We start from the raw sequence: 18,848 nt of genomic DNA, 5'->3' as shown, positions 1-18,848 counted from the left end.
TTTGCCTGGATTCACCACAAGCCAAATCCATTGCGAGAACCAGGCCAAGAGTGGAGAACAAGACCTTCTGGCAGAAACAGCCTGCCTGTTCCCAGCTGTCAGAGTGCACTCCAGAGCAAGCATGCTCGTGCTTTTATTTGGCCAGAGTCCCCTCACCATTGGCCAGAACTTCCAGTCCCCTGGTCCTGGCTCTCAATGTGCTCTCCAGCCACCCCCTGAAGTTGACCAGCATGGGGTTCAGCCCAGAGGAGCCCGAATCATCCAATAACACGAGTCTAGAAGATTCCTCACCTCCCCCAGTTCATTTTTTCAACAAATATTGATTGAACCCTGACTTTGAGCCCAACACCATGCTTAGCACTAGATACAGGGTGGAGTGCAAACCAGGCATGGTCCCTGGCCTCATGGAGCTTATGTGCCGGTGGGGGAGACAGTTCACCAGCAAGTAAACACAGAAATGGATGTGCAATGGTAAATTCCATATGAGAAAAAAAGAATAGAGGACTCTGAGACAGAGTCAAGCCCAGTAGTCAGGGTGGGACTCTCTGAGGAGGTGACATTTCAGCCAAAGCCTGAGGGTATGAAGAGCTTTCAGCCTGCAAAGGGTAGAGGAAGAGCATCCTTGGCAAAGGGAACAGCAGATGCGAAGTCCTAGAAATGGGAATGAGGCTGGAGTAAGGAAGAAATGAAGGAAGGCCAGGGTGGGAGAAGCACAGGCAACAAGCTTGAGATTGGCAAGAAAAAGGCTGAAAGTGAATTTGGGAGCAGAAAAAGAAGAGCTTGGCTTTTATCCTTAAAATAATAGGGAAGCGGAATAAGGACATGAAACCAGGGTTGATATCCGATGGTTTGCATGTTTAGAGCTCTCTCTGGCTGTGCTGAGAACTGACTGGCAAAGCAAGAAGGAAGCAGAGTGACCTTTCGGAGGGCAAAGATCTAGGGAGAGGTGCTGTGGCCAGACCAGGGTCGGGGCTGTGGGCTCAGAGAGAAGTGGGTGGACTCCAGACATATGCAAGAAATAGAACTTTGCTGAGGTTTTCAGAAAAGCTAAAAAAAAACTTTATTGAATATGTGTGACAACCCCAACGATGGGGTGGGAGTCAGCGGCACCAGAAAGGTTTGGGAACATAAACAAAGATACACGTGCCCTCAGCCATGGAAACCAATACACAGAGTCACCGTTTCCCCCACAATCTCTCAGGGAGAATGAACCCAAGAGCAACTAAGACGCTGAAGGTTCTGGGTCATTCCTACCTCATTCAACGGTGTCAACTGATTCTTTTGAAACAGGGTATTTGAAACGTGAAAAACGTTTCCCACTATCCTGCCATGAGATGTTGGATTCTTGGGCTAGGAGGTGGTCAAACTGCAGGACTGGAGCACTGACCTGATGTCCGGGGAGCAGTGGCTGGGGAGGAGGAGGGTGCCAGGGAAGAGAGGAGGCAGGGGAGGGGCCTGCCCCTTGTAAGAAAGGTGAAGTCGGTCTTTGCCTTCCACCACCACCCTCTGTAGCCCCTCCCAACTCCTGGGAACCTGCTGGCAGCCCCCCTCCATCTCTGTGTCCCTCAGCAGCAACCCTGGCCAGGGACCTGCTCCCTGAAATGACGTCTCTCTCTCTCCACACAGAAAAAGGTGGAAGACAGCAGAATCTGATCCAACCACCTCACACTGAGGCGTAAAAGAATGCCTTTAATTCTTTATCCCTCCTTGAGGAATTCGCCTTCTCAAAAGAGCTTTCTGGGTCATTTAAATGATCTCTGCTCTCCTACCCACGTGTCTGAAAGGGCCCTTTCTCCCCAGGGCTTTTGCAAACTCTACTTTTTAAGCCCTTGCAGTCTCCTCAAACTCAGCCTCTGGGGATGGTAGTTCCATCACAGGGTAGGGGTGGGAGACTCCTCCAGGGGTAGAAGCATTTGATAACCACGCAGTCAGCACCAATGACTTGCCAGCGGGAGGGCCCCGAGGCCTTGGGGCAGCCAGGCGTTAACCAGCCCAGGGTCCTGGGCAAAAGCCACGTGATGGGGGCACCCGGAGGCAGTCGGGGAAAGCAGATACTTGTCAATAGGCACAGAAGTGCTTCTTCATTTTAACAGCCATCTGGCAGTGCTGGGCGGGCGGTGCGTCAGCTCTGGCCCTCCCCATCTTGTTCAGTTTCTGTCCCACTGAGGGGGTCTCTGGGCCGTTTGTCCTGTTAGAGGGAAAGTGGCAGGCGGGAACTGGGGAACCCAAGGGCCTTTGGGCAAAGCCGGCCAGCACATGGAATCCCAGGTGAAGAGGATCCCAGGCCCTCGACCCACTGTGTGACCTTGAAGGGCTGAGCCGCCTCTGACTGTCCTTCCTCTCGCCCCTCCTCACAGCTATTTTTGTCCAGCCTGACAGCCCTTGGCGATCCTAGCCGTCTGGGCTCCATGAGCCGGATGCAAACCAGGCAGCACAAACGTCTGGTGCTGATTCCCAAGAGGATTCCTCTCTGGGCGCCGTCACATGGGAACGCGGCTTCTGTGCTGTGTATCCGACGGGGCCACAGGCCCGGAGGAGGTGACCATCCGGGAGGCAGGGAGCCGGGTTCTCTGCTGCACAAGCCTGGCTCCTGTCTGGGGACACCGTCCGAGGCCTGGGGGTGAGGACACCCAGTCACGGAGCCCAGAGACCTCCCAGCTATGTGCAGAGAGCTGTGGTCACCTGAAGGGTGGGTGTTCACAGCTGGGAAGAGCGTAGGCGCCGGCCCTGCTGGGCTCCCAGTCCCCATTCTTGGCCGTGGTGGACAGAAGGTCTGTTCTGGGGTTCACTGGGATGGGGAGGAGATAGGTGGGCTGGGGCAGACAAGGTTCCCAGGAGACCTCTTAGTGGCCCCTGTGCGGTTTCTATCTCAGGAAGTGAAACAGACACTATGTTCCAGCCCAGGGGCCTGGGAAGGCTGCAGCCAGGCAGTCACTGTGCCTGGCTGGGGTCTGATCTCTGGGGAAGCAGCACGCCTTAGGTCATTGGGCCTTTTAAAACGTTGTTCCCAGACCTGAGATTAATGCCTACTGCCCCATGTGTTCTCAGGCAGAAAGGGGGTCCGGGCACAGTTCTTGGGGGACTCTCCTGGGACTCCTCTGTCCAGGAAGGAAATGAGACCCAGACTCTGAGATCAGAACAGCTCCAGGAGAAGCTGGGACAAGCAGTGAGGAGGGGAGATGGGCCAAAGGAGGAGGGTTCCTTGGATGGGTGAAGATACCTTCATACATAACCAGTCCAGGAAGCAGAGCAGAAGAGGCAACGCCGTTTTTAGAACTCCTAGAAAAAGAACTCTCCTCCTTCCTCGGGGCAAAGCCAGCTCAGAAAGCCCCAACTTCAGTGATCTCGGAGACCCAGGAGCGGCAAAGCATAGCTCCTGCTGGCCTCCCAACTAGCCCCGGGGAAGAGGGCCTGGGGGCAGGAACAGCCACATAAGCAGGAGACCCCACCATGCCAGGGGAGACAGGGGAAGGAGACCGAAGGAGGGGTGCCATGTGGCTGCCCCTGGTGGCCCTGCCACTGGGGGCCGCAGGCAGGGGGGCAGCTGGCCTTTCCAGGGGGCGCGCCCTCCGGGTAGAAGATGCCCCTCGACTGGGCAGCAAATTCCTCCGGGCTGGCAGGATGGTGCCAGCAGCTCTGCGCAAGGGGGCTGCTCGGAGGGCCGGGATGGGGTAAGCCAGAGAGGAGGCATTAGGAAGCATGGGACCAGGCACTCTTCCTAGGATGGCGAGCTGGTTGCTCGGGGCAGAGAGCCCTGGACAGCTGTGGAAGAAGGACCAGGGCCAGGCAGGGAAGGCCAGGGGGCCGGGAGGTGTGGGTGAAGGCTCCATCTCGGCTGCATAGCTGTTGAGGTGGGAGAGAAGGCGGATCCGCACGGGGTCTGCACGGCTGCTGGGTCCTTCCAGGACCCCCAGGTACCTGATGACCTCAGTGAGGCACTCCCGAAAACCGATGCTCCGGAAGTCGACCGCCAGGGCTCGAGCATCAAAGAATCCTGAAAAGTGAGGCACGATGAGGGCATGCCAGGCAGGGGACAAGCACAGAGCCTGAGATCAGACTGTCCTGAGTTCTGAACCTGCTTTCCTCACTCACCCCCTTTGTGACCTTGGGCATGTCACCTCACCTTTCTGAGACCCAGTCTCCCCATCTGTAAAGTGGGAGTGGTAAAGAACCCGCCTGCCAATGCAGGAGACACAGGTTTGATCCCTGGGTCAGGAAGATCCCCTGGAGGAGGAAATGGCAACCCATCCCAGTATCTTGCCTGAAAAATTCCATGGACAGATGTGCCTGGTGGAGTACAATCCATGGGCTTGTAAGAGTTGGATACAAATGAGCACACGCACACACACCTGGGGTTGAGGAGGTGAGGTCTGAGGACCAAATAAATTCACTAACCACAAAGCATTATAAAATATATTGTTTTCATCATAACTCATGATTAACCCAAAGAAGAAACTCTGTGGCCAAGATAACTTCATTTAAGCAGACGCTTGCCAGGTGTACACGGAGGTGTGGAACAGCTCTGAGGATGGGGTGGATGCTGGGCAGTGGTGTGAGAGCCATCAGAGCTGGGAGAGTCCTTGGAGAGGGGAGCGGAGAGTAGCAATGAAGTGTGAGGTCTTCGGAGGCCAGCTGATTGACCATGGACTTAACCAGCACTCTGACTATGGACAAGATTCTTAATCTTTCCATGCCTCAATTTCCCGAGCTGTGAAATGGGCATGTAACAGTACTTGCTACATACGGAAAGGAGGACAAAATGAAATGGTACACAGAAATACCTAACAAATGAAAAGTGAACTATCATTTATATGACTGCTTGGGCCCCCATAGGTATTCGAGTTTGTTTCCCAGCACAAAGCGCAGTCTAGAAAGCAGGATCCAACCCTGGACCTCAGCTGCTGCCCTCAAGCCAGAGACCCTGTTTTGGGGACCTGTTAATCAATTTGGGGTGACCAGGGGGACTGCCAACAAGAGTATTCACATTCTCACTGCCTCTCCACTCCTGCCCCTCTCTCAGTCACCTTCTGAGCAAGGATGGAACAGCCCAGTGAGGATGGCCTCATGATCATGGCAACAAAGATCAGCCCCCTTGTTCATGGCTGAGGCCCCCACAGAGGGACAGCTTGGCAGGAGACTATGTTTGGAGCCAGGCCTCCCTGGAGGCAAGACCTGGCCCTGGTGTCTACTTAGTTGTGCAACTTTGAGCAAATTAAATCACCTCTCTCTGTAGACTGTTCTTTTTTCACTAACATTTGCTGGGTTCTTCCTAAGTACTTAATTTGCACTAGCTAATTCGAACCTCATAAAAACCTATCATTAGTCCCATTTCAGAGATGAGGAAACTGAGGAATAAAGGGCTTAAATCATTCATCTAAGGTCCTAAACTAGTAAGCAATAAAGTCAGGGTTCAGATCCAAAGCCAGTGCTCTAAGCCACAATTCTCTGTCTTTCCATCAGCCCTTAGCCAGAAAACAGTGAGGACACCACCACCCACCCTCGAGAGTCTTATGAGAATCAAATGAGATAACATTAGAGAAAGCATTTTGGAAACTGTAAAAGGATGCCAAAATATTAGTCACTATTTTTCTTTAAATTGGATAAATATAAATGTAGCTTGAACTGTCTCCTCCCTTGGTTGATCAGAGACAGTTTCCACTGTCAGCCATGCATTCCTTTAGTGGAAGTTTTCCAAGTCACTACTTGCAGCAGGGTCATCAGGCATGCTTGCTAAACTGGCAGATTCCTAAACTCCAATCCAGACCTGCTGCCTTGGGATGGCTGGGGTGTGACCCACAACTCTGCCTGTGCCCACATGACACCGCTGCACACCAAGGCTTGAGAGGCACCAGGCTGGCTCACTTCAAATGCAACTGTCTCCTTGACGGGTAGCAAGTTACGGTATCGGGCTTAAGTCTTCACAGCCAAGGTCTGTGGAGCTTTCACAGTTTCCTAACGGTGAAATTACGAAAACACACAGAGCAGCTTCAAAATTTCCATTTGCCCAGGAGTCTTTTAAAAACTGCAGTTCCGTGACTTTTTTGTAGTGGACTAGCTCAAAATCACAGAATGAATTACATTTGCATCTTACTACCATCCCACAACTGGTCTTTAACTGTGAGTGTGACAAGTTCCCCCCAACACCACCAAGATCACAAGAGTCCAGAAGTCTAGATCAGTGGGTTGGGACACCAATGAACCGCCATGGCTAAAAATCTCCCACTGGGATTGCAATGAGAATGCGCTCATTCAGGCTGATGCTTAACAAGGCCCTGGAGGAAGGGAGGGACCAGTAGTCTGTTATACAAGAGTTCCTCCAAGGTTCAAGGTTGGCAGGAGTGGAGCTGAAGAAAGGCCAGGACACAGGGAGACAATGAAAGCAGAGAGGGTGATGTCAAAGGAAGAAGAGAGACAAGCTTTGCTTCAGCCCCTCTGTGAACGGTGAGCTCCACGAGGGCAGGGACCGTGTCTGCTTTGCTCACCACTGTATCCCCAGGGCCCAGCCCCCAAATACTGGCTGTAGGAATGACTCCGGGAGAGTTTAGGATCAGTACCTGTGCCTCCAGTGGCGTGGAGCATTTTCAAGTGATCTACCGTCATCTGCAGGACCTCAGCTTTCTCCAGCTTGGAGGAGCCCTGTGTGTACAGAAGACAGAAGAGCGATGGTCTTTAGCTGACCTCTGTCACTCACCTCCCCTGCACAGGGTAATCAACACTCATTGCCTCAATTTTCTCCTCTTCCTGCAGTTCCACCAGTGCCTGAAACTGGGCTTCTGTTTTGGCCAAGCTTTCCAAAGCTAATAGATTCTCTTCGGTTCTCATTTTAGCCTGCTCTACCATCAGTTCCTAAACGCCCTCCTCCCCTGTCTTCTTGCTCTAACTGACCCTTAAAACGGTGGTGTTCCCAGTGGGTGATGGCCCACTTTTCTTGCTCTGTGCAATCTCCTCAGAGGGTCCCTTCTACCTCCGTGGCTTCAGGCACCATCACCAGAATGTCACTCCTGCATACCCACCTGCCTCCTAGATCAGCTTTTCCAGAAATCCAACTTCATACTCATTACACACACACCCAACATCTGGCTCATAGTCTTACCCCAAAGCACCTGCTCATCCTTCATTCTCTCTTGGGAAATGTTTCTGGAGACTCCAGCATCACCTGGTCTCCCAGGTGAAACCTAAGGGCTGGACTCTCCATGCGAGTCCCTTGAAGGTAGGTACTGAGTCTAGTTCATGGCTGGGCTTGTGAAGGTTTTAGTAAAGGTCGGTGGAACGACTGACTTGTTCCTCTCCAGCAAAAGGAAGTCACAGGACCTATGATGGTGCCGTGGTGCACACAGTGAGAGTCTTTGAGGCTGTCTGATTGATTCAACTGTCTGACTCCCGACTGGAGTCCCTCCACCCCAGCATGTTCAGAGCCTTACTCCCCAAGCAGCCTGTTCTACTTTCACATAGCTCTGGAAATGTCAGTAGTGCCGAGGGACAGGGCACTTTAGGATCACACAGTCTGTTCCAGTTCCACTCTGCTATTTACTAGCTGTGTGATCTGGAGTATGGAGTAAGTTACCTCACCTCTCTGTGTTTCAGTTTCCTCACCTGTGCATTGGGCATCATAGTCCCAATCCTTCGGGATTGTTCTGAGGATTGAATTCAACCCGATGATGGACATAAAGCCACAGCCCCTAAGACACCTCGGTCAATTTGAATTTCCATCACCCTTATTCCTGGCCATCGACAGGCACTTCACGGCACTTCAGGCAGCTGCCACCAATCAGTAAGACATGCCGTGAGAAGTGAATCCTATCTGCAACTCACGCTGTATTTCCTCGAGCACATTCAGCAGTGTCACATACCTGCTTCTCAAAGGCAGTGGGGACCAGGCGCCGCAGTTCAGAAAGGCTGCTGTTGATGCGGTCCCGGCGCCGTTTCTCTATGATCTAAAAAGCAATGAGGAAAGAAACAAAAACCAAGTAGGCACTTCATCACAGTTTCCAACATGTTTTGATGGGCACTGACTCATATCTTCCTTCACAATATTCCTGCGAGGGCAATAAATCCATTCTTACATTATGGAGGAAGAAAATAAGGCTCAGAGAGGGGCAACAATCTGCTTAAGGTCACACAGCAAGGAAGTTCAAGGCTGGGAATAGGACTCAGATCTCTTGTCTTGATCTGAGGAGTGGTATTCAACACATTTAACCATTGATACAACAGGGCACCAATCAATTAGAATACAAACACCAGCCACAGCCCCAGAGCAGACCCTGGAGACCTCTGCTGGGCCAGGGAGACCCCCTTCAGTTGCTGGGTCATGAAGTCAAGGAGTCCTAGGCATGGTTCTCTGCAGCTGGGAAGGCCTTTCATTCCCAAGAGCTCATTCTCAGCTCATGACACTGGAATGCTTATCTCAGGATGGAAATTATGACGCCCATTTTACTGACAAAGAGAATGAGGCTGGATGGAGGAGGTTTTTTGTTTAGTGAGTGGTGGGGCTGGTCTCTGCCGGATTCTGGGTCTCTGGACTTCCAGGACAGAAGCATGGCTACATCCTTCTTCTGTCCCCCTAACTCACCCCTCAGCACACTGGGAGGGAGTGAAAGTTCCAGGCTCAGAGAGAAGTGGGGAAGACTGGGATAATTAATAATGGCTAGCTGCGTGTCACCTTTTGTTCTGAGCACATTACATTAATTCACTTCAAAACAGCCCTTTGAGGAAGGTACCATCCTGATTTCAGTTACACAGATGAGACAATGAGGCACAGAGAGCTTAAGTGCCTGCTCAAGGTCACTCAGCTCGCTATCGGCAGAACTGGGACTTGAACCCAGGCAGCATCACTTCCCCGCTCCCCGCCCCCCCACGCCCCGGGGGGTGTTTCTGACCAGAGTTTTCTGGGCCACGCCCCTGGGAACTCAGGGCAAACCTCTGGTCCGCAAATCTGCTGAGAAAAGACACTCACCCCTCTGCGTTTCTTCCTGGCTTGCATTTGTGAAGGGCTGGGGGTGGACAACGGCCGGGCCATCTGGCTGGAGAGGAAGAGAAAGGCTGACGTTTTAGAGGACCATCTCCCTGGCCTGGGCTGACCTCGGAGCCGGCTGTAGGCGGGCACAGCCCCCTCCCAGCGCCCGAGGTCTCCCAGGCCCGGGGGGAGGAGGCACTTGGCAGGCGTGGGTGGGGACGCTTTCTCTCCCCTTCTCCCCGGGGGCTCTTTTCTCCTTGGGCCAAGTCCTCCCCTGCACCGAGTTTCCTGCCCCAGAGTGGCCGGCGGCTGGGGCCATGGGATGGGGGGGCTTGACTCTCGCCCGGACCTGACCCACTGGGCCTCGGCCCCTGCTCCTCGCCCTCGGGAGAACCGCACCCGGCCAACCGGCTCCTGCAACCCGATCCCCCGGGCGGGGCGGGCGAGGGCACGGGCGGCGGCGGCGGCAAGGCCGGGCCGGCGGGTTGGGTTTCAGAGGGAGCCGCTGGGAACGAGCGTGGAAAGAACAGATGCCGCCGCTTCCCACGGGCCGGGCGCGCCGGCCGCCCGCCCTCCGCCCGCTTGCAGCTGCCGCCTCCTCCCACGCTGCGCGGCCAGGCCGAGGGGGAGGCAGCATCTGGGTCACAGGCCCCTCTCGGACTCTGGGGACGCGGCCCCGGCCTCCCCAGAAAGCCCTAGCCTCGCATCGCTTCGGGCCTCCAGTCCGCCGCGCTTGGCTGAAGGATGGATGTTTGCTCACACCCCAGGAGTTCCCATCACGTGGAGGAGGCTCAGCCCTCTGGGGCTTTCTGTGCCCGTCTGATATTCTCAGCCCAACTGCTTGCCGTCTTAAGGGTCTCCTGCTTCAGAGGCTCTCCTGGAGTGAAGGGGATTTGCTGGGCTGCACTTAGGATCATTCATTTGGCCAACATGCCAGGGGCCCCACTCAGACCTAGGACTGGACTGGATGCCCTCGGCCAGGCCCCAGACCCCCAGAGCCCAGCTCCCATTGAAGATATCACAGCCACAAATAACTGCAGACAAGGGGACTCCTCCTGCTTTTTCAGACACACATCTGAACAGGAACTCAAGAGCTCCTCTCCACCTAAAACCTCCCTGCACCCCCCCACCCCCGCCCGGGTTCTCATCTCAGCAAAGGCACCCATCTCCCATTTCTGCAAGGTGAGCACTTGACCACCATCTCTGATTCCTTTTCTGTCCTCACCTATCCCATCAAAACCTGCCCACTCATGTCTAAAATATATTTTACATCTGTCCCCCATATCTCCATTGCCAATCTTAGGACCAAGCCTCTATGACCTTTCTAGTCTGCAGGAGTCTATTGTATCCCACTACCCCCTACAAGCAGGCAGAGTGATCACCTAAATGCAAATGCTGGGACCTCCTTGGTGGTCCAGTGGTGAAGACTTTGCTTTCTTATGTAGGGGGTGCAGGTTTGATCCCTGGTGGGGGAAGCTAAGATCCCACATGACTCGTGGCCAAAAAACCAAAATATAAAACAGAAGGAATGACATATACATTACCATATGTGAAATAGATACCTAATGGGAAGTTGGTGTATACCACAGGGAACTCAACCTGTGACAACCTACAGGGTAGGATTGGGTAGGGCTGGGGTGGGATTAGGTTCAAGAGGGAGAGGAAATATGTATACTTAACAGCTGATTAGTGCTGTTTTATGGCAGAAGCCAACACAAAATTGTAAAGCATCTATCTTCCAAATAAATTAACAACAAAAAATCCCAGAAACAATACTGTAACAAATTCAATAAAGAAGTTAAAAAAAAAAGTCTTTGGTATTTCCCTGGTGATCCAGTGGTTAAGAATCCACCTGCCAATGCACATGACACGGGTTCGATCCCTGCTTGGAGAAGATTCCCTGCACCACGACTACTGAGCCCGAGCACTGCAGCCCACGCTCTGTAACCACAGAGGTTATCGTGGTTGTGTTGTGCTCAGTCGTGTCCAACTCTTTGAGACCCTACGGACTGTAGTCCACCAGGCTCCTCTGTCCCTGGAATTTTTCAGGCAAGAACACTGGAATGAGTTGCTGTTTCCTGTTCCAGGGGATCTTCCCGACACAGGGATCGAACCCACATCTCTTGCATCTCCTGCATTGGCAGGCAGATTCTTTACCACGGTGCCACCTGAGAAGACAGTAACAAGAGAAGCCACCACAATAAGAAGCCCGAGTCCTGCAACCAGAGAGTGGCTCCTGCTCACTGCAACTAGAAGAGCCCATGTGCAGCTTCGAAGGCAGAGCACAGACAAAAATAAATAATTTTTTTTAATCTTAAAAAAAAAATCAGATCATGTCTCTCTCTTAAACTCCTCAGGACTTCCCAAAGATCAAGGCCACCATCTTTCAGGTAGCCCAGCTGGCCCGTCACCTCCTAGACGCAACTCTTTTCGGCTCTGTGTGCTCAGCTTGTGAATGGACTAATCCCTTCTTGTGGTGTTACGTACTGTTTCCCTGGTCCACCCCGTCTCCTCACCCCAACTCCAGCCCCTTTGCCTAGTAACTTCTACCACCTTTCAGATCTCAACTCAAATGCCAACTTCCTGGGGCAGTCTTACCCCTCCCACCCGATATTTGATTGTCTATCTCTCCATGAAGTCCATAAGTTCCACGAAGCCATAAACCATGTCTGTCTCATTCACAGTTGTACCCGGTACTCAGCAAAGCCTAGAACATGATAGAGCTCATGGTTGAGCTCTGTCTCCTGCCCTTGCCTTTGGCATCACTGAAGGACACAGAGGTGATACCATAAAATCGACGTCTTAGGCCTTCATGAAACGGCATATGTGGCTCACCCGGAGGGTTCTAGCCCACTTGACAACCCTCTTGGCATTAGAGGTTGGATTGTTTTCATCACTGCTCAAAGAGAGAAGGTTGCAAGGGAGACCAGATCAACATTTGCCAAACCTACTGCTATGGCCCTGGCTTTGTCCAGCTACATCTGGAAAAGGCTATTTCCATCCAAACATCTGGACAAGAATGTAAGGCCGGTGAAAACTCCTGGGAGGGATGGCTCAGCAAGCTAGGCCCAGGGCTCAAGGGGCCAAATCCTGAGATCTGTAGGGCGGCTTGTTTACAAAGCTTCACTCCGGACAAGCCACAAGAGCCAAGGTCTACTAAGAAACACGGCCTTTGTCCCTCCAGGGTGGGTAAGGTGTCTCCAGGGGTATTGGGTTAGCACTGTGCGCGTCACTGCCTCTCAGCCTGATCCCTCCTCAGGGACCATCTGTTGGAGGCTGACACCCACCTTTCAGAGGAGCTCAGCCATCCCTTTTCCCACCCTCCTGATTCTCTGCAGTGTTATCCCTCTCCCTCCACTCTTGTATCCCACAGGCATGCCTCACATCACAGCTTTCCAGGCATCACTACAGGTATTAATACTTCTCTCCTCTGAGGGAGAGCCCCATTTCACCCGGGCATCACCCCAGGTATTAATACTTCTCTCCTCTGAGGGAGAGCCCCATTTCACCTGGGCATCACCCCAGGTATTAATACTTCACTCCTTTGAGGGAGAGCCCCATTTCACCCGGGCATCACCCCAGGTATTAATACTTCACTCCTTTGAGGGAGAGCCCCATTTCACCCGGGCATCACCCCAGGTATTAATACTTCACTCCTTTGAGGGAGAGACCCATTTCACCCAGGCATCACCCCAGGTATTAATACTTCACTCCTTTGAGGGAGAGCCCCATCTCACGGATGAGGATGCTGAGCATGGGGAGCTACAGCAGCTTGCCCAGCCTATGCAGCTGCTGAGAAGCAAAGCCCACGTGGGAATCCATGTCTTCTGGCTCCAAATTCAGCATTGTTTTCCCTCCTAATTCCTACTTCCTGTCTGTCTGAATAGCCCTCCAGTCCCCTTAGCCGTACAGCTCCCAAGAGCCCAGCCAGAGCGAGCTCTTTTCCAGGCTGTGATCTGGCCCTGACACCGGGAGAGGGTGTGAGAGCTTCTTGACTGAGAGCCTGAAAATAAAGCAGATTTTCAGGGACTCAGAGAAAATACATTGAGTCCCAAGATCGGTTCCATGGGCATCAAGGGATCCCTAGCCAGAATTCTGGGGTGGTCTCTTGAGGGAGAGGCAGCGTTCCAGGTGGTCTGGCCACCAGTCATGACCACCGTCAGCGGTCAGCCTCAGTTCCTTTTAGGGAAATACCCTGAGGAGCCTTTGCAGGTGACCCCGTTCATTTTCCATCAACCAGAGGCAGACTCACAATGTCTCCAGTGAAAGGCTCTCACAGAGCATTCAGCCCATTTGTAAAATGTGGAAACTCAGAGAGGGGAAGGGATCTGCTCCAGGTCACACAGCAAATTAAACAAAATTCCAGACCTGAAGCCAAGTCTACTGGTTTTTCATCCACGGCTCCCCATGTAGTCTTCATCCCACCGTGTATACTTCATAGCCAGTACTTTCTGTTCTAGACAGCACTTCCACATTTGCTTGTTTCATTTATCATACAATAACTCTGTGGGTTAAGTATTGGGGCCATTTCACCCTAAGGAAAAATAATCATTTGATAGCTGGAGGGACAAAGACACAAAGTCCAGTCTACAGACATCCAGGCTGTTCATTAGACCATGCTGCCTCATGAACATGGCACCTTCCAACTAAACAGTGACCCCTTAGAGAGCAGTTTTTTAAAAATTAATTAGGCTGCATTGGCTCTTCATTGACTCACAGGGCATCTTTCCTTGAGGTGCAAGGACTCTCTCATTATGGCCCATGGGCTTAGTGGCTCCACGGCATGTGGGATCTTAGTTCCCTGCCCATGGATGGAACTCGTGTCTCATGCATTGCAAAGGGGATTCTTAACCACTGAACCATCAGGGAAATCCCTAGAGAGCAGCTTTATTTGGATATGCCTTAAGTCCATTACCCTATCAAAGCCTCATCCTGTGAGGTAAGGTATTAGCATCCCCATATTGTAAAGGAAGAAAACTGGGATTCAGAAAGGGGTAGTCATTTGCCTAAGTTAATGGTGGTGAGAGTCACACACAAGTCTGTCTGACTTCAAAGGCCACCATGTGCCTCAAATCATGTAGAAGCAGCCCACAGACCCTGAACCAGTGCCTGACATGTGGCATGGTGCTCATTAAATTTTTGCAGAGGGGAAGGGTAGAGGTATATTCCCAGTTTGGACCCACGTGTGTCAGGGGGCTGGGTTCAGATAGGAGCTCTGAGGATGATTCTCACATGTGGGGCAGGACACGGCCACCAGGCAGATGCCCACAGTGACAACAGAACACGCCCTGCTCTTTACTCTGAGTGGGGAGGGGTTTGAGCCCTGCCTCTGACCCTGGGGAGAGGCTGGCTGCTTCAGTCCCCTGGCCCTCGACACTGTTTATCTGGCTTTCTTTGTCCATGAAGCTCTTCTTCTCAGAGAGTTCCCTGAGGGCAGAGGCTGAGCAGGATACATCTGGGCACCCCCCTCCCACCCACACCCAGCCCAGGGTCTGGGCCACAGCAGGCATCGTTCAGCGCTCCCTGAATTAAAGCATTGATGTCTGCTTGGGGGAGGGCCTTTTGGTGAGTGCTACAAAGAGGGGTCTATAAGTCCGCCTCTGCCAGATGTCCAACTGCTTTCTCTCCTCTGAGGGGGTCTGCTCGCCAGAGAATCTAGACAGTCTCAAAAAATGGGCTCTGGTTGAAAGGACAAAATGTTGTATAGGAAAAAAAACAACTACGTACCGATCCTTTATGCCATAGTCCAAATGCCACTGCCTTCAGGAAGTCCTCCTTGCACATTTGGTTGTGCGTGACCTCTCCCCGTTCAGGTGCCCTCACAGCTCACAGTCTGTCTCTCCTTCCATCTTCCATCCTGCCCATGGACTTTGTGTGACCTGGCAGGTCACTGACCAGGCTGCAAATTCTTGGGAGGACAGAAGCCAGCTCCCATTGGCCTAGCTCTCTGACACCAATTTCACGCCTCTGATTCATGAAGACCCAATGACACTGAGCTTGAGACACCTCCCCCAACCCCCCCATCCCACCCCCCCCCCACCACCACATGGCGTTGGTCCCTTCCTCTGCTCCCAGCAGGCACAGACTCAGAGAACTGATTCTTTAAATAGCAGTTTCTGCTAAACAATTTTTAAAGGCTAGTAAGTTGCATAGGGAATTGTATTATATACCCCCAAACTTCATGGACAGGAAATTACCTCCTATTATAAGCTAGAAATAATTGGAAGATGGTGGCCCTTTATTGGACTTGTGATTGAAAAGGATCCCCTGGTCTCAGAAAACTGGAGCTCACTGAAATTATGACATACTCTCAGAAACATCCCTAAGAATGAACGGAATTCCCTTTGCAAATCTAGTCTAGAGATTCAGGTTTAGATGAGCCAGAAGGCCTCCCTTTTCTACTCCCTGTTCTCCTTTATTTCCTGATGAGGAAACAGGCTCACAAAGAGAAAGCAATGGCCCAAGGTCAAACGGTGAGTTGATGGCAGATTTGAGGCTAGGACCCAGGCCTGCAGGCTCACAGTCAGTCCCCACTGCTCTTTCAAGTCCTGGGTATCACATATGGAGTGCCTGATACTAATTAAGCATTTGCTATGTACTAGGCTCTGTGTGAAGCTTTTGACATAGGTTATCTCATTTGATTTTCCTAATAATCCTATGAGGTCAGATCTATTATTTATACCCATTTTACGGATGAAGAAACCGAAACTTAGCTTGTTCACAAAACTGGGACGTAGCAGAGCTTTTACAAGTCTAGTTTGTTCTACAGGTTTGACACCAGGTCTGAAAATGTACCAAGAGTTGAAAGACATTGGCAACAGGCTCATGTGGTAGAAAGGGCACTAGAAGTGACTGGAGTCGAGGCCCTTGCATTGACCATGGGCAAGTCAGCGATTATTTTTTTCAATATTAAAACCTTAATTCCAAAGTCCAGTTTGCTTAAGGGGGATTTTCTTCCCCTGCTAATTTTTCTGTGTGTAGTATATGAAAACCCACTCCAGTGTTCTTGCCTGGAGAATCCCAGGGACGGGGGAGCCTGGTGGGCTGCCGTCTATGGGGTCGCACAGAGTCGGACACGACTGAAGCGACTTAGCAGCAGCAGCAGCAGTATATGAAAAGTGCACCCAAGCTAGAGTAGAATTAAGAAGGTGTGGTTACTCTTCATAGCCACTGCATTCTGAACCGGGGGTGTGATACCAACAGCCCGGGAGGGTTCCTTCAGGGAAAGTCCTTGCCAGTAGCCTCGCCCGGGCACTTAGAAAGACATCGCCAACCGGGCCTCAGACCCCGAGCTGAACTCTCCCTCCATGAAGCATCCCCAGCCCTAAACGGCGGAGACGCGCGGGATCCTGGATATTCGTGTGCGTAACAGTGGCGCCACACCTGCGTCGCCCCAGGATTCGCCCAGCGCTCGCCAGCCCGTCGGACGGCCTCGCAGCCGGCTCGCCCCCGCGCGCCCCGCAAACCCCAGCCCGCCTTACCTCAGCTCGCCTTCGCGGCCCACGTCGATGGGTCCGTCGGACTCGCTGTCGGAGCCGCTCGGCTCCCGGGGCCGCTTCATCATGAACGCGGGCTGCACGGGTCTCCGCCGGGCGGCGCGGGCGGCGAGCCGGGAAGTCGGGCCCCGCCCCGGCCCCGCCCCGGGGGCGCCGCCGCCGCCCTTTCCCAGGGCCCTTTCCTGCGCCGCAGCCCCGGGCGCCCCCTCGCCCCCGCCGTGACGCGCTGGCCGAGCCGTGGGAAGGCCCCCGGCGGTTGCCGCCCCCGCCGACGGCTGGGAGGTCCGGCTCCGCTCCGCCGCCTCGGCCGCCGCGAGCTGGGTGGCCTTGGGCAGGTGCCCTTGGAGGCCCCCGGGGAGTCCAGGGGGTCCCCGTCTGGCCCTGGCTCGCCCCGGGGCGCTGCTGACTCCGCGATGCCCCAGACTGCCGAGGTCTAGTCGTGCTGGGGTCCTGGGGGCGGCAGACACGTCCGGTTTGGGAAGGTTGGTGGGGGTGGCGGTGGCCTGATCCTCGACCAGAATCCTCCAGCAGCTTCTCTCGAAAGGGTGGAGAACAAGTGCAATGTGGGGCGGGGGGGGCGGCTGTCATCCCAAAAGGGATGGCCGAAGTTTAGGCTGCACCACCTGAGCAGGACCGGCTCTGGCCAAGGTGCCTGAGGACCTGTTTTGGTGGTGGGGGTGCTGGGTGTCCCTGGGAATCAGTTCACTAGAGGCCAAGCTATCCTGAGAGGCCAAGAAGTCTCGGAGAAGGCCCATTCCTGAAGCGATGCCTCAAAAAGGAGTGGGTGGCAGTCTCCAGCCTCCCTTCCTGGGACTCCCCTACAACAGACCAAACTGTTCACTGGCAGGGGCTCCTACTGCTCTGCTCCTCGGAAGGGAGACTCAAGGAAGAGTCTCAGAGATTCATCTGCCATCCTCATGCACCAGAGGATTGACCCCCAGGGCTCAGAAGGAAACCGAATGGGGCATCCTGGAAGGTGGACTTCATGAGCTGGGAGGAGGAGGAGACGGGAAGGCCGTCTCCATGTGGTGGTGGGTCAGACACCAGCGAAGTCTTTTCCTTTGACTCACCCACCAGGACACGGAGAAAGCCACTCCCACCCCAGCCCCACTTGGGAGAGTGGGATTGGTCATCTGAGAATAACTGCACTTTCACTCCCTCAGCAAGACCTGCCTGGGGGCACTTGATTATGGTCCGGGAGGAAACCATCCCATGCCCCCTTCCACACATGACCACAGACAGTATCTCGTGGCCAGGTACACACACACAGGTTTCCTTGATGGCTCAATGGGTAAAGAATCCACCCGCAGTGCAGGAGACACAGGAGACGTGGGTTGGATCCCTGGGTCAGGAAGATCCCCTGGAGGAGGAAATGGCAACCCACTCCAGTATTCTTGCCTGAAAAATCCCGTGGCCAGAGTAGCCTGGTGGGCTACAGTCCAAAGGGTTGCGAAGAGTTGCACGTGACTGAGCGGCTAAGCACAAGTACACAGACCCAAACCTGCAGACACACAGATAACACAGCTGGCGTGCACAGGCAGAACTGACAGCCTGGGCTTCCTTGGGAGACCCTGATGGTCACACCAGCCACACCTGTGGGCTCTCTTCTTCCAGATGTCCTCGGCACTCACACAGCTTCCTTGGGCACCCATTAGTGGAATGGAAACTTCAACCAAAGAGGCTTGCAGCCATAACATGTTGAGATTTTATAATCTTTTAAACATATTGGATTAATAAAACATTAAAAGTTAACTTGTCTTTTTAGTTTTTTTTTTGTGGCTGCTGGAAAAATTTTAATTGTGTATGCTGCTCCCCATTCTATTTCCGTTGGACAGTGCTAATCTAGTACAGGTTTTCTTTCTTTTTAAAAAATATTTATTCTTTTGGCTGCGCTGTATCTCAGCTGTGGCACTCAGGATCTTCTGTCTTTGTGCAGCACGTGGGATCTTTAGTACAGGCATGCAAACTCAGTTATGGCATATGGGAATCTAGTTCCCTGACCAGGGATTGAACCCAGGCCCCCTGCATTGGGAGTGCAGAGTCTTAGCCACTGGGCCACCAAGGAAGTCCCTAGGACAGGGTTTCTTGACCTCAGTCCCACTTGACATTTTGGGCTGGAAAATTCTTTATTGCCTGGGGCTGTTCCGTGCACTTTAGAATGTTTAGTAGAATCCCTGGTTTCTACTCACTCCATACCAGCAGTACCTGCCCAGGTCATAACAATTAAAAATGTCTTTAGATAATAATACCAAATGTCTCCTGGGCGAGAAATCCTGCACCCTACCCCATGCCCCACCCACTGAAAACCACTGGCCTAGAGAAACCCCCAAGATTTAGAGGCTGAGTAGAAGAAAAAGAGCTGCCAGAGGAAGCTGACAAGAAACAGCCGGGAGGTGGAG

At 53.0% G+C, this 18,848-nt stretch overlaps 1 protein-coding gene and 1 non-coding gene across 15 annotated transcripts in view; both read right to left on the bottom strand.

Moving 5' to 3' along the window:
• Positions 1-17,443, bottom strand: part of HEYL (hes related family bHLH transcription factor with YRPW motif like) — a 30,618-nt gene extending 13,175 nt beyond the window's left edge. The window contains exons 1-7 of one of the 14 annotated variants that reach the window (XR_006641231.1): positions 16,435-17,336; positions 8,954-9,016; positions 7,851-7,934; positions 6,555-6,636; positions 3,221-3,994; positions 2,683-2,788; positions 1,036-2,594 (exon numbers count right to left, since the gene is read on the bottom strand). Coding sequence is in view for 10 of the 14 variants with exons in the window: in XM_006077525.4 (XP_006077587.2) it covers positions 3,321-3,994; positions 6,555-6,636; positions 7,851-7,934; positions 8,954-9,016; positions 16,435-17,037 (1,506 nt within the window). In the remaining 4 variants the exon portion in view is untranslated. The other 13 variants (XM_006077522.4, XR_006641232.1, XR_006641230.1 and 10 more) reach the window with 13 other exon arrangements.
• Positions 17,444-18,441: 998 nt separating this feature from the next.
• TRNAG-CCC lies at positions 18,442-18,514 on the bottom strand. The gene has a single exon. It is a non-coding gene; the product is annotated as a tRNA-Gly (tRNA).
• Between the last annotated feature and the right edge of the window lie 334 nt (positions 18,515-18,848).

This window comes from Bubalus bubalis, chromosome 6, assembly GCF_019923935.1.
Source record: "Bubalus bubalis isolate 160015118507 breed Murrah chromosome 6, NDDB_SH_1, whole genome shotgun sequence".
In the NCBI taxonomy this organism is placed as follows: domain Eukaryota; kingdom Metazoa; phylum Chordata; class Mammalia; order Artiodactyla; family Bovidae; genus Bubalus; species Bubalus bubalis.
This window is presented reverse-complemented; position numbering and strand designations above follow the sequence as displayed.